Source organism: Glycine soja, chromosome 18, assembly GCF_004193775.1.
Source record: "Glycine soja cultivar W05 chromosome 18, ASM419377v2, whole genome shotgun sequence".
NCBI classification, from domain to species: domain Eukaryota; kingdom Viridiplantae; phylum Streptophyta; class Magnoliopsida; order Fabales; family Fabaceae; genus Glycine; species Glycine soja.
In genome coordinates, this window is record NC_041019.1 from 9,915,842 (window position 1) to 9,929,736 (window position 13,895).

Consider the following 13,895-nt stretch of genomic DNA (forward strand, 5'->3'; position numbering starts at 1 on the left):
ATTGCATAAAGATCCCCTTGAACCTCTATGATACTATGCTCGGGTATTTGGTCATGTCAAATACCAAACACTTTTTACATTTTGATTTCACAAGATTTCTTCATATTTTCTTTGGATCTCTATGTAGTACTTAAGTATTTGATCATGTTGAATATTGAGTACTCTTAATATAATATTACTTGGGCAACATTCAGACCAATATTCAAGTACTTGACTTGTTCGAATACTTTCATCATGTCGTTAACTGTTTATATATAAAGGAAAAACTATCTAATTATTCTACCAATAACCATTAAAGGAAAATTTAATGGCCTAATGATAATTAGAGAAACATTACCTAAAAAGGTAACAACAAGAAAGGACCCATATGTCCGATGCTCATTAAGATATGTATAAATAATTATGTGAATATCAAGGTAAGAATAATTTATTATTAAGAGTTTGAGTGTCTTTTGTAGGTATCCTACTCTCTTGATTCTTGAACTGGTTACTTACTAAACTTATTTTTCATGCAATTCTTACCATATTGGTTTGAACATGAGACAAGTTTTATTTTTTATATAGATGAATAATATGTTTTAGTCACCATGATATTGGTGCAAGATATTCACCAACCTTATTAATGATTAATATTTGTTGGAGAATCTGATTGATCACAAATCACATTTAGAGAGTCTTCTCTCCTAATCATTTTTTTCGTTCACAAGATTTAAATTCAAGACTTTACTTAAGCCAATTGAATCTAAGACTAGTCTAACCAATAACTTGTAGATATGTATATATAAATATATGTGTGTGAATATAATAGTGTAACAAATTTCTTGTGTTGAAATAGTAAAAAAATAGTTGGAGAATCATGTCTTAAAAATAAAAAACAAGAAAGATCATTTCAACCTAATTAGTAAGCTTTTTAAATAACTAAAAGTATAATTTATTTAAGCTTTTTAAAAATTGATATTATTGCCATTTTTCCAAAGTAGCAAGCAATCGTACAAAAGTGTTGTTTTTTGAGACATAGTAAAATTGACGGTAGAAGAAAGATCCGTTGACCGTAGAAATACACCCCTCCCCTCTCTGCTTCATTTTTTCTGCACAGTCACACACGCAGACACAACTATCACAACAATAACCCCGCCCCTCTCTTTCTCTCTCTCTGTTCACAATCTTCACCAAAACCTTACCCACCCTTTACTCTCTCTATTATTCTTTCAACAAGTTCGTTACTTCGTTTCCACAATAAAAAAGAAGAAAAAAAAAACTCTACCTCGCCGGGTATTCTTCAAATGGCCAATACTCACCGCTGCCGATGAAGATCTCCGGCGACTCCACCCGCCCTCTGCGTCCATTCCCGCCGGCCATTGCAGCCCCCTCGCCGGACTCCGATCTCCAGCCGCTCCGGAGGGCCACCCGCCGCCATCCCCGAACTCCGTCCACCCGCCTGAGGCGCGCCGGAGGACACACCGGAAAACGGAGCAGGCCCGAAACCCCCTTGTTCAAGTGGAAGATCCACGACGGCGTCAGGGAGAGGAACGTCGGCGGCGATCCGCTCGAGGAGGTCGGCCGGAAGAAGGAGGCGCCGCCTCATGCCTCCGTGTCGGCGAGGAAGCTCGCCGCCGGGATGTGGCGGATGCAGCTGCCGGAAGAGGCGGCGGGTGATAGTGGAAGGCGAAGGGGTTCGAGAAAGATCGGTGAAGATCGTTTGGGAGTTCAGGTAAAACCCTCTTTTTGTTTTTTTTTTCTTTGCTCCGAGATCATTTTTTTTTCTCATTCCCTTGTTGCTTTGCATTTGCTGATTCTGATTAAAGTTTTAAGTTTTAGAAAATGTTTTCTATTAATTACAAAAATAGTTCATTGTTTTATGAGTTTAATTTCTATGCATTTTATACTGGGAACCAATCAAAAATCATCTGAATTCAACAAACTTATATACATGATAATTAATCCCTTTACGGCTGAATAGATTGTTTACTCTTATTTTATTTTGTTGGTTTTTTTTTTTTTTTTTTACAATAAGAAATTGGTATGGCATATTTGAAATTAAAAGTGAAAATAGGAAGTCTTTTCTCAATATCTATTATGTTGTTGCTTAGTATTGAAGTTTTAGGTTTTGTAAATCCATCTTTTTTCATTATTCTGCATGTTCCTTTTTGTGTGATGAAGGGCTTTTTATTAGTCTTTATGTTGAAATTGAAATGATTTCTCTCTCTCTCTCTCTCTCTCTCTCTCTCGTACCAGTACCTTTGATAATTTGTTAAACTTTTATTGGTTGTTGATTCTTGTGTTAAATGTGTGAAGTTCATTAAGTGTAACCGGTAATGAATAAATGTGTGATAACTAATGAGTGACGGAATGCAAGAATGGAAAGTTTGGTACTGGAGTAATTGATGACCTTAAATGAAAGGGACAAGAAAATCATTTCAAGCCTAATAAGGGTTGTGTAGTTGACTCATGATTGATTTTTGGTCTACTACAGAACTCATTATTGTCCTTGGTAATAATTGGAGAAATGACTTGACTAGGGTTTTTCTGTGGAGATAATTTAATTTGTGTTATAAATGTTGTTAAGTATCTGTACTATAGTGTAAATGTCTGCATTTTTAATTGATATGCTTTCAATGTTTGTTCTTTAGTGGACTGTGCAGTATGCTGATTTGTATTCTTCATTTACTAGAAGGTATCTATGCATTATTATAGAATTGTTCTTCATTGCGTGCCACTGTCATGTAATTATTGTCTTTATTTTCAGAATTTGGCAGTTTGTTGTTGCCTTTAATTTTTTTTTTTTATAGCTTTTCGCTTTTAGTTTAGAACTGATATCACTTATCTGCAGCATGGAATTGGCCATGTAGACCACCAATTTCTCAGCCATCATAGTGGCATGATGCATGGTTCTGCTATGATGAATGCATCACAAAGTCCCCGTTCCATTTCTGGGACTAAGGATGGACACTTTTGTGAGGTATTATGTTTTTTCTATTCATTACTTATAAATATAATAATGGCTCTGGATAATTGAAGATTATAGTGTGAACACCATATACATAAAGAGTAAAGACTGAATTACAATTATTCCGTTTCCTGCATCATGGTCTTGCTACTCAGTCAGTTCTGCAAATGCATTTTTTTTGGAGTGAAAGTATGGGGCTGAGGCCCAAAACAATAGAGAAACTACATGGAGACTAATCTATTGACAGGGGTCCCATTACAATCATGTGTCAGAAGACAGTAAGAACACTAGGTCGACCATTGCAGATTTTAATCCTTTTACCTGAATCTGCCATGAACAAGAACAATAGACTATCTGCAGACTTGCTTGCTTCTCTATAGTTATGCATGCTATCAACTAGCCAATCCCTCTTCAAAAGCTCCTTATTCCTATATAATCTGGGAAGTGGAAGGATTTCTAGTAACATTGCCCGTTGATCATATTAGCAAAGCAACTGGCAAAGGCCTGCTTTAATCTTGATAAGTCTATGCTTTGTTCTAAAGGCTTCTATTTCATTAAGTTAGGTTATAGATACACAACAAACTGATAAAGTTACAGCAACGTGCAGTCATGATCTAATATTGTGAAAATTTAATACATCTAGCACTCAGGTACACACACACATGCTCATTTAGGCTGATATCACAGCCACCCATTTGAACTTATAAACAAATAAACAGATATGATATAGAAGATAGATCTATTGGATCACATGCCTTTATACATGAATAAGTATTGCTTAGATCCATGTGTGTATAGATGTAATTTTCTTTGTAAAAATGCATGAGCAAAATATTTTCATATTGTTGGGCAAACCAAAGTAGTTAGTGTCATTTAAAATATCAGTCATGAAGGAAGCTTCTCTGGTTGAGGAAAGAGTTTAAACGTGCCTCGCTTTTACCTTCCCTAAGTGAAAGAGTAAACTGTTGAAGTGCTAATCTCTTACCTTGCTATTTCTTCTTCAGCTCAAGCCTTCTTTCCAGTTATCGAGTACTGCAATGGAGGGGGCGACAAAGTGGGATCCTGTTTGTTTAAAAACATCAGATGAGGTGCAGCATATCTACAGCCAAATGAAACTTCTTGACCAAAAGGTTAGCACTGTTTCTGCTGTTTCAGCTCTTGAAGCTGAACTAGAGCAGGCTCGTGTGCAGATTCAGGAGCTTGAGACTGAACGCTTCTCTTCCAAAAAGAAAATTGAACATTTCTTGAAGAAAGTTAGTGAGGAAAGGGCCTCATGGAGAAGCAAAGAGCATGAGAAAATTCGCGCTTACGTTGATGACATTAAATCAGAGATGAGTCGTGAAAGGAAAAGTCTCCAGAGGATTGGAATTGTCAATTCCAGGTTGGTAAATGAGTTGGCAGATGTCAAGTTATTAGCAAAACGCTACATGCAGGATTATGAGAAGGAAAGGAAGGCCAGAGAATTGATTGAAGAAATTTGTGATGAGCTTGCTAAGGAAATTGGAGAAGACAAGGCTGAAATTGAAGCACTGAAGAGGGAATCTATGAAACTTAGGGAAGAAGTGGAAGAGGAGAGGAGGATGTTACAGATGGCTGAAGTATGGCGTGAAGAACGTGTTCATATGAAATTGATTGATGCAAAAGTTGCTCTTGATGAGAAGTACTCACAGATGAATAAACTTGTAGCGGATTTGGAAACCTTTCTCAAATCAATAAATGTGAACCCAAATGCAAAGGAGATGAAAGAAGCACGGTCACTTCAACAGGCTGCAGCTGCTGTAGACATTCAAGACATCAAGGGATTTTCGTACGAGCCAGCTAATCCAGATGATATTTTTGCCATTTTTGAAGATTTAAATTTTGGCGAATCCAACGAGAGGGAGATTGAACCATGTGTTGCTCACTCTCCAGTGAGTCATGCCTCAAAGATTCACACAGTGAGTCCTGAAGCCAAATTGATTAGTAAGGATAACTTTCAAAGATGTTCTGATGTATTTATGGATGACAATGGGGATATAGAAGAAGATGAAAGTGGATGGGAAACTGTGAGCCATGTTGAGGATCAAGGATCAAGTTGTTCGCCTGAAGGGAGTGCCCTATTGGTGAACAAGAATCGTCGAGAGAGTGATGCTTCAGGGAGGAGTGTGCTTGAATGGGAAGAAAATGCAGGTTTAGAGACCCCAATAACTGAAATTAGTGAAGTCTGTTCAGTACCAGCTAAGCAATCAAAGAAGGTATCCTCCATGGCAAGGCTTTGGAGGTCTGGCCCAAACAGCGGGGATAATTACAAGATAATATCTGTGGAGGGGATGAATGGTAGGCTTTCAAATGGAAGGGTATCTAGTGGGGGCATAATGTCTCCTGATTGGGAACTTGGTAACGGTGGACTAAGCCCCCAAGACCATCTGTACCAGTTGAGTTCGCCTGAGTCAGCAAATCTGCATAATCGAGGCATGAAAGGGTGCATTCCTCGCACCGTGCAGAAGAGTAGTCTGAAAGCCAGACTTTTGGAGGCTAGGATGGAAAGCCAGAAGGTTCAGTTGCGCCACGTTCTTAAACAGAAGATTTAGATGTGATGTGAGCATAGACAGAGATTCCTCACCTGTATAACTGAAGAATGACCCTTCAGCAGATTTGTTTTGAATTGTGAAAGTATAAATCTACTGCTGCTAGAAAAACTGCTCAGAAATGATGGGGGTCATGAATAAATGCACCTTTCCTGCCTCAGACTTTGGCCATGTTGCAGTTCTTCAACATCACTCATATTTAAAGCATTGAGAAGATAATCTTTCACCCCCTTGTGCCAATGCCTCACTTGTATTTATGACGACCGGCCTTGCTTCATTTTGTGTAGTATCCTATAAAAGTTATGAGAAGCATGTTGCTTGTATTGTATCATTTAAGTCTGAGGACAAATATGCAGGGAAACCAAATCATCATAAGTTATAGATTTATCTTTTCAGCATTTTGATTTTCTATCTTAGTAGATGCGGCTTAGAATTTGTCATATAGATTGTAGACCACGAGGATGATTTCTGGTCCCAGGACTGAAAATTCATAACAGTGATAAAACTTAATACTTAAAGGTTGGGATGGACCACTTCCTCTCTGTCTGACAGTTTCATTGGAATAATGAGTACCATATAACTATTTAGTGGAAATAATGAAAATGAGTTTTTTGCCCCCTTTTGTCTGCTGAGGAATAATTGAAGTGGGAGTTAAAGAAAATGCCCCTTTATAAGGTAGAATAAATGTCTTAATCTGACTTCTATTTTAGATTGCAGATATAAAGGTATAAATGCAAATTGAGCAAGTGACCTACTTCATTTACAAGTAAACGACGAGACAAGATATTATGTCTGACTGGAATATCAATAATGATTTTTTTTTTATTAACAAGTGAGATTATGCTCCCCCACCCCACCCCCCCCCCCCCCCCCCCCTTTATAGAGAAATAAAACCAAAACAGACATAATTCCCTTGAAATATTAGCCAAAACTAGATTCAAAATTCTTCTTATACTCTATCATAGAAAACATACATTATTCACATCAAACATTTCCTAGTTGATTTTCATATCTGTGTGATTCGTATTATTTTTATTTTTATTATATCTTGTCTGTTGTCTTCTTCGCAGTCGAGTTCTTGCTATCAAGAGATGTCTTTCTCAAAACAACCCTTTATTAATCCACTGGTTCAAGTGGATGGATTGTCTATCTATTATAAGAAAGAATTGCCCTCAAACATTCTTCCTTATGAAGAACCCCTTTCCTCACTAGAGAAGGTTGTGTAGTCCTTGCATTAGTCATCAGAAGGATGACGATCCCTTCCATATGATCCCTTGCATCTTCTTCCTCACAACCCTCTATTCTTACAACTCATCTAGAGTTGCATAACCTCTATTCTTTCTTGAAAGCATAGATTTCCTCTCTAACCTCCCCTCTCTCTAAACCTTTTTACAATTTTTTTTCATAAAACTTTCAAAAACTTATCTCACCTTGGTAACTTAGGGATCCTTAGCCTTTTTGCACACAACCTTTTGTACCCTGTAGTATGCGGAGCATGCAAATCTTAAATAAGATTGGTACCACAAAAGGTTTTACCCTAATGTTACTCAAGGATATGGTTACTAAAATAATCTTTCAAAACTATGTTCTTTTCTCAAAACCTTTTCTTGCTGGAACCTTTCTGAAACTCGAGAAACTTCCCACCTTGTTTTTCTTGCTTGTGCAACAACCTTATATACTTCTGGTTGCTTTGATTTAAGTAGAACTTAGTGACTTATACAAGTTTGTGTTTCTGACACTGTAGGTCTGATTCTAATCTTGCTGCTATTAGGTTAGGTGCTTCTGAATAATGCAAGCATTTGTTACCCATTCTTTGTTCAAACTTGCATTTTTTTTGTGATTCTTCTTGTCATGTGTACCTTCTGATTATGCTGCCTCTTGACTAGATTCACCTTTTGATCATACACAACTTCTGATCTTGTTGCACTTTGATTTTTAGAAAACATGGTCAGTTTGGTATGCTTTTGATTATATCTTCCTTTTAGTAGTCATGCTTCTGATGGGTAGATCCTTTTGGAGTGTTGGCATAATTTATATTGATGTGATATCTAACATCCCATTTTTTGTAAAATAAATTAGAAAGAATTTTATTTAAAAATAAATAAAGTTTTAGAAAAATAATTAGGTTTTTGTAATTAAATAAATAAAAAAAAGTTTTATTAAATAAAATAATAGTTTTAAGCTAAATAAAATAAATATATATTCTTAGAAAATAAAAAGGATATTTTATTTATTCATTTGATAGGAAATAAAATATAATTTCTTTTCATAAAATAATAATAGAGTAAATAATAGGAACCTAGCTATAAATAGAGACAGAGTAGGTCAGGTTTGACATTTATCATACGTCTCTTCACTCTCTCTTCCTCTTAAATCCGTTTTTTCCTTTTCCTCCCAAAATCTTCTTTTTCCCGCATACACTCACAGTTGTCCCAGTAAAGCAATGATTCCAAACTCGTTAACCGTTGGATCTTTGTGAAATTTGAACACCAAGTTTGGAACTCATTTTTGTACATCCTCACCGTTTGGATTTATAAAATAATATATGATATCATATAAATGTCCCTCGCATCGTAGCTTTTTTTTTTCCTGCATACACTCAAACCTGTTTTAGTAAAACTACGATCCTTGACATTTTAACCGTTGGATCGTCGTGAAATTTAAACACCAGGTTTGTAACTAAATTTCTCACATCCCCACCGTTGAGATATTTGAAATAATGTCTATGAAGAGAGAAATTTTCCTCTCACGGAGACAATGAAATAGAGGCTCAAATCCTTTCTCCATCTCTCTAATGCCTGGAAACCCTAGAGCGCAACTGGATGAAAAGCGTGAGGAATCATAGAAAACCTTTAGAGACGCCACTATCACTGCCAGAATACACACATGAGGGCCCTTAGAGGTAAAAGATGAGTTTATCGCAATTGAGATTAGAATGAACATGTGTAAGGATCCTTAGAGGATCAAATTGAGATTTAGTCTAAGATGTTTACTGTATTGTGATTCTTGCTTTATGATTATAGTTACAATATTTTTGTGTTTGACGGACCAATTAATGTCTTGTTGCGAATTGGTTGATAAAATTGAGTGCTCTTGGTGTTTTCGTATTTTTGGCATATGATTTTGATTCCTTGATTTTAATATGATTATGTGAAATTATTTGAGGGGTTTCACCCCCATGTTGTGAGAAATATTTTTATATAAATTGCTTATATTTTGGATAAGATTTATTAGATTAACATGATAAATTGTTATATTGAGATCATGAAATTGTGATTGAAATTGTGAGTAAATGACAAATTGAATATCTGATGAACTATGTGTAAGCGAAAAGTTGAGTTGTGGAAGCAATGCCTTCCAAGGTTATTTTGATGATGCCAAAGAATCAAGAGTTAAGCAAAGTTTCAAGCAAAGATTCAAGAATCAAGTTTCTAGTTTCAAGTTTCAAGATTCAAGAATCAAGTTTCAAAGATCAAGATTCAAGACTCAAAGATTCAAGAATCAAGAGAAGACTTAATCAAGATAAGTATTAAATTTTTTTTTCCAAAATTGAGTAGCACATGAATTTTTCTCAAAACCTTTTACCAAAGAGTTTTTACTCTCTGGTAATCGATTACTAGGTTATTGTAATCGATTACCAGTAGCAAAATGGTTTTCAAAAAGCTTTCAACTGAATTTACAATGTTCCAATTGATTTCAAAATGTTGTAATCGATTACAATGATTTGGTAATCGATTACCAGTGTGTTTGAACGTTGAAATTCAAATTCAAATGTGAAGAGTCACATCCTTTCATAAAAAAGCTTTGTGTAATCGATTACACTGATTTGGTAATCGATTACCAGTGATTGTTTCTGAATAAATCAAAAGATGCAACTCTTCAAATGGTTTTTGACTTTTTCAAATTGGTTTTAAGTTTTTCTAATAGTCATAACTCTTCTAAATGGTTCTCTTGACCAGACATGAAGAGTTTATAAAAGCAAGGCTTTGTTTTGCATTTTCAATCAATCTTTCTAACAATCCAATACAATCCTTTACAAGCCTTGAATCTCTTTGAACTTCTTCTTCTTCTTTGTACCAAAAAGCTTTCCAAAGTTTTCTGGTTTTCTAAACCATGAAAACTTGTGCTATTCATTCTTTTCATCTCTTCTTCCTTTGCCAAAAAGAATTCGCCAAGGACTAACCGCTTGAATTCTTTTTGTGTCTCTCTTCTCCCTTTTCCAAAAGAACGAAGGACTAACCGCCTGAATTCTTTTGTGTCTCCCTTCTCCCTTGTCAAAGAATTCAAAATGACATAGTCTGAAAATTCTTTTGATTCTTCCTTTTCCCTTATACAAAAGTGTTCAAAGGACTAACCGCCTGAGAATTCTTTTGTATCCCCATTCACAAAGTATCAAAGGTTTAACCGCCTAAGATCTTTGTCTTAACACATTGGAGGATACATCCTTTGTGGTACAAGTAGAGAGTACATCTACTTGGGTTTGACTGAGAACAAGAGAGGGTACATCTCTTGTGGATCAGTTCTAGTGGAGGGTACATCCACTAGGTTCAAAGAGAACAAGGGAGGGTACATCCCTTGTGGATCTTTGCTTGTAAAATGATTTTTACAAGGTTGAAAGAAATCTCAAGGACCGCAGGTCGCTTGGGGACTGGATGTAGGCATGGGTTGTTGCCGAACCAGTATAAAAACTCTTGTGTGTTTGTCTCCTTCTTCCCTACTCTTTTACTTTTCGCTGTGCATTTTAATTTCCGCTTTTACTTTTGGTTAAGTTTCTCTTCTACTCCTTATTCTCTTAACAACATAAGTAAAAGCCTTAGAAGAGTAAATTTTTAATTAGTAAAGGTTTAGGAATAATTAATTCGACCCCCCTTTTTAATTATTCTGAGGCCACTCGATCGAACATGAGTATGTGTAAAATTATGAGATCACACATGTGTATTGAGATGTTGTGTGAATTGAATTGTGAGCTATGAACCGTACAATCACACGACTGTAAGACCCTTTAAGGGTAGTGAGTTAATGCGTGACGAGTATTGTGATGAGATCCGCTGTGGGAACCTGATGAGTTTAATAATTTTGAGGCGCGACGAGTTAAAATTATTTTGAAAACAATTGAGGAGTCGTGTGTGGTGTACAGTTCATAGATAGAGTTCGCGTGCTAAAATGTTTTTTGGGTTGGACTTGAATTAGGAGGGAGAGGCCCTGACGGACTCTTCGGAGTTTAGGTTGCCTTGGGGGTAAATACACTCTCCTTGAATATTCTTTGAAGCCTATACTGATCCCATAAGGTTGGAGCATTCAAAACAGAGTGATCCTGACTGGTCTCCCTATGATTTTACCTAATGAGAGTGACTTGACTTACCAGTGTGTGGCCTATCTTGTCATGTACTCCTAGGCGCTTGACGAGGTTTTTCAAGTCTTAGTATATTTGTTGCATAACGTTTGTGTATTGATTGATATTGATTGGTTGAGTGATATTGTGTTTTGATCCTTAAGTATGTGAATGATGTGAAAGTGTGTGAGACGTGTAGTGATGAGATGTAATGTTACATGATGAGTGGTGGAATAACGTGAGATGTGTTAAAAGTAAGTTGTATTTCATTTATATGATATATATATATATATATATATATATATATATATATATATATATATATATATATATATATCTACATGTTGTCCTATTTACCTCTATTAGTTAGGAATGTGATAACTCACTCCCCGTGTGGTTTTTGTGTTTGAATCTTGTGATGATCTCGAACCTTGTGTTCGTGGGAGCAGATGGTTAGGTGGATGACTATGGAGAACCTCATGCTAGAGGACGCTAGAACACAATGCTCTGCTAGAATGTGACATTGAGACATGAGTTTCTGTATTAATTGCATGAAATTCTGGACATGTAATTTTTATCATTTTGTTTCACATGCTGAGTTTTTAGTTCATTCTTTGGAGTTTTAGACGACCTTGTTTTGAGCTGAGATAATTTTATAATTTATTTGGACAAGTTCTATTGTGATGTTAGAAAAGTGAATGTGAGTCTTTTATCCTTTTGAAATGTTTTTATTTAAATGTGTTTTAAAACTTTTAATTAATTCTGCATTCCTATTCCTTTTATTATTAGTACATATATGTGTGGGGTAAAATGTGTCACATGATACCTATCTTTATGTTTCTTAACCAAGTCCTTTGTAATAACCATATACTCAAGCAAATCATTAGTAACTTTTAAGTCTAGAAGACTTAGAATTTGCTTCTTGACAATTTGTTGTCATTTAAACTTTAATCTTTAGAAAGGGCTATGCTTCAACATTATACCTACATTTATTCTTTTTCTTATCTCTTTCTTTCATATGTGTAAATAGGTTGTTGGGTGTCCAATAACATTTTTGAATCCCTACTTCATAGTACCCGCAAACCAAACTCATACAAACCTTCAACACCCTATTTGAACTCAAGCAGACCCACACCTTCCTCATCAAAACCGATGCCTTCTCTCCATGCCCCTTTTTGCATGCATGATCGCTATTTCTACCCTGATAATCAATTTCCCTTATGCTCACCAAATCTTTTACCTCGCACACCCCCATAAATCATTCTCTAAAAATCCTTCCTCAAACTTTTCTTCAAAATTATTAATGGGTACATGGAGAAACTTGGGTTTTAAGAAAACATGATATTGTGAAACATGTTTGTTCATTTGTATGCAACTTGCAGGGAAATGATGAACATACACATACACACATTGTTTGAAAAAATTTCCAACACTAGATGTTGTTACAAGGAACATAATAATGAGTTAGTTGATAAAAAGTTGTCTTCCTTGATTCCATAGAAGAATGTGAGGTCTTGGATGTTGACAATTTTCAGGTTTGCTTAGTGTGGGAAGGCTAAGCAAGTTGTTGATTTATTCTTGGAGATGAAGAATGAGGGTTTGAAGCCTAATGAAGTGTTTGTGGTTGTTGTGCTTGCAACTTGTGCTAATTTAGGGGACTTGGAGTTTGGTAGGGTCTAGGTTTCATTTGCCATAAAAGACATGAGATCAGCTAAACAAATTCTTAGTATAAGAATCATGCATGATAGAAAGGAGAAGCAACTGAGGTTGTTACAAGAACATTACATTAAAAGAATGTTTTAGAGATGGAAAAAATGTCATGGTAATGATCACTCCTCTTGCTACTTATTTTAAGTTGTCCTTCAAATGAAGTTGAGAAATTAGATATGCAAAAAATTCTATAAGCATTTGTGCGGGTAATTTGATGTATGCAACGGTGTGCACAAGACATGATATAACACATGTTGGTATAATTGGAAGGTTTTTGTCAAACCCAAGTAGAAAGCATTGAAATGTTGTGAATGGATTTTGAAGTATCTTTATGATAACATTGATATAAGGATTTGACTTGGTGGTGAAAGCCTTCATTAGTGGGGTAGACTCTAACATGTAGAGGTAGTTTTGTCTTGGCAATCTAAGTTGTAAAGGTATGTAGTATTGTCTATTGTAGAAGCATATTTCATTATCATTACTCAAAGCATGAAAGGAATTTCTTTGAGTGAAGAAATTCTTACAAGAGCTTGATTTTGTTCAAGACAAATATTTTTTTTTGTTGACAATCTAAGTATTATTCATCTTGATAAGAATTCAACTTTCCATTCAATGTTTAAACATGTTGATATGAATTATCATGGGATGTGCGATGCTTTGGATGTTAAGTTGTTAGAGTTGGCCAAAATTCATACTAATGATAATGTGTTGATATGATTAATAAAGCATAACTAAGATGGAAGAGTGAAACTTATGAAATTATCAGATTGATGGTAATTTCTAAATAGTCATGAGAAAAAACTAAATGTGTAAGACTATTTTAGTCTCACTTGTCTAAGTGGAGAGAGGTTCAAGTAGAGAAAAAAATAAAGGAGAAGCCAACTTGTATATTCTCCGGGTGGTCACCATAAAATCACAACTAGAGATTTGTTCATTGTTGGATCATGCTCGAATTTCATCAGTAGGTTCTAAACAAGTTATTCTTATTTTTCAACAATTGAATCAACGATTAGAGGTCTTAAGTGATATATTACTTGCTTGCAATAACAACTTCTTTCTTGGATGTTTTTCATTGATAACTGTGAAATTTGGGTTTAATTGATAGTCAAATTGTACTAAGAATAATTAAAATTCCTCTACTTTACTGTAGTTTTTAATAGAATAATAAGGATTTTAATGTTATTTTAATTTGTGACCAGTAGGATTCAAAAGAAGAAAAATTACAAGTGATTTGGAGAAAAATTGATGCAAAAACTTGAAAAAAAAGCCTTAAAGAAAAAGTTAAAGATTGAGACAGCTCGCTTAACGCACAAGACATGCCCAACGTGTCTCCTCGCTT

The 13,895-nt window shown here is 35.3% G+C and overlaps 1 protein-coding gene across 1 annotated transcript; it reads left to right on the forward strand.

Annotated features, from left to right (window-relative positions):
• Positions 1-1,031: 1,031 nt before the first annotated feature.
• Positions 1,032-6,129, forward strand: LOC114395774. The gene is made up of 3 exons (XM_028357619.1): positions 1,032-1,711; positions 2,831-2,959; positions 3,952-6,129. Exons 1-3 carry the CDS (start codon positions 1,307-1,309, stop codon positions 5,515-5,517), a joined length of 2,100 nt encoding a protein of 699 aa, XP_028213420.1. The 5' UTR covers positions 1,032-1,306; the 3' UTR covers positions 5,518-6,129.
• The last annotated feature ends 7,766 nt before the right edge of the window (positions 6,130-13,895 follow it).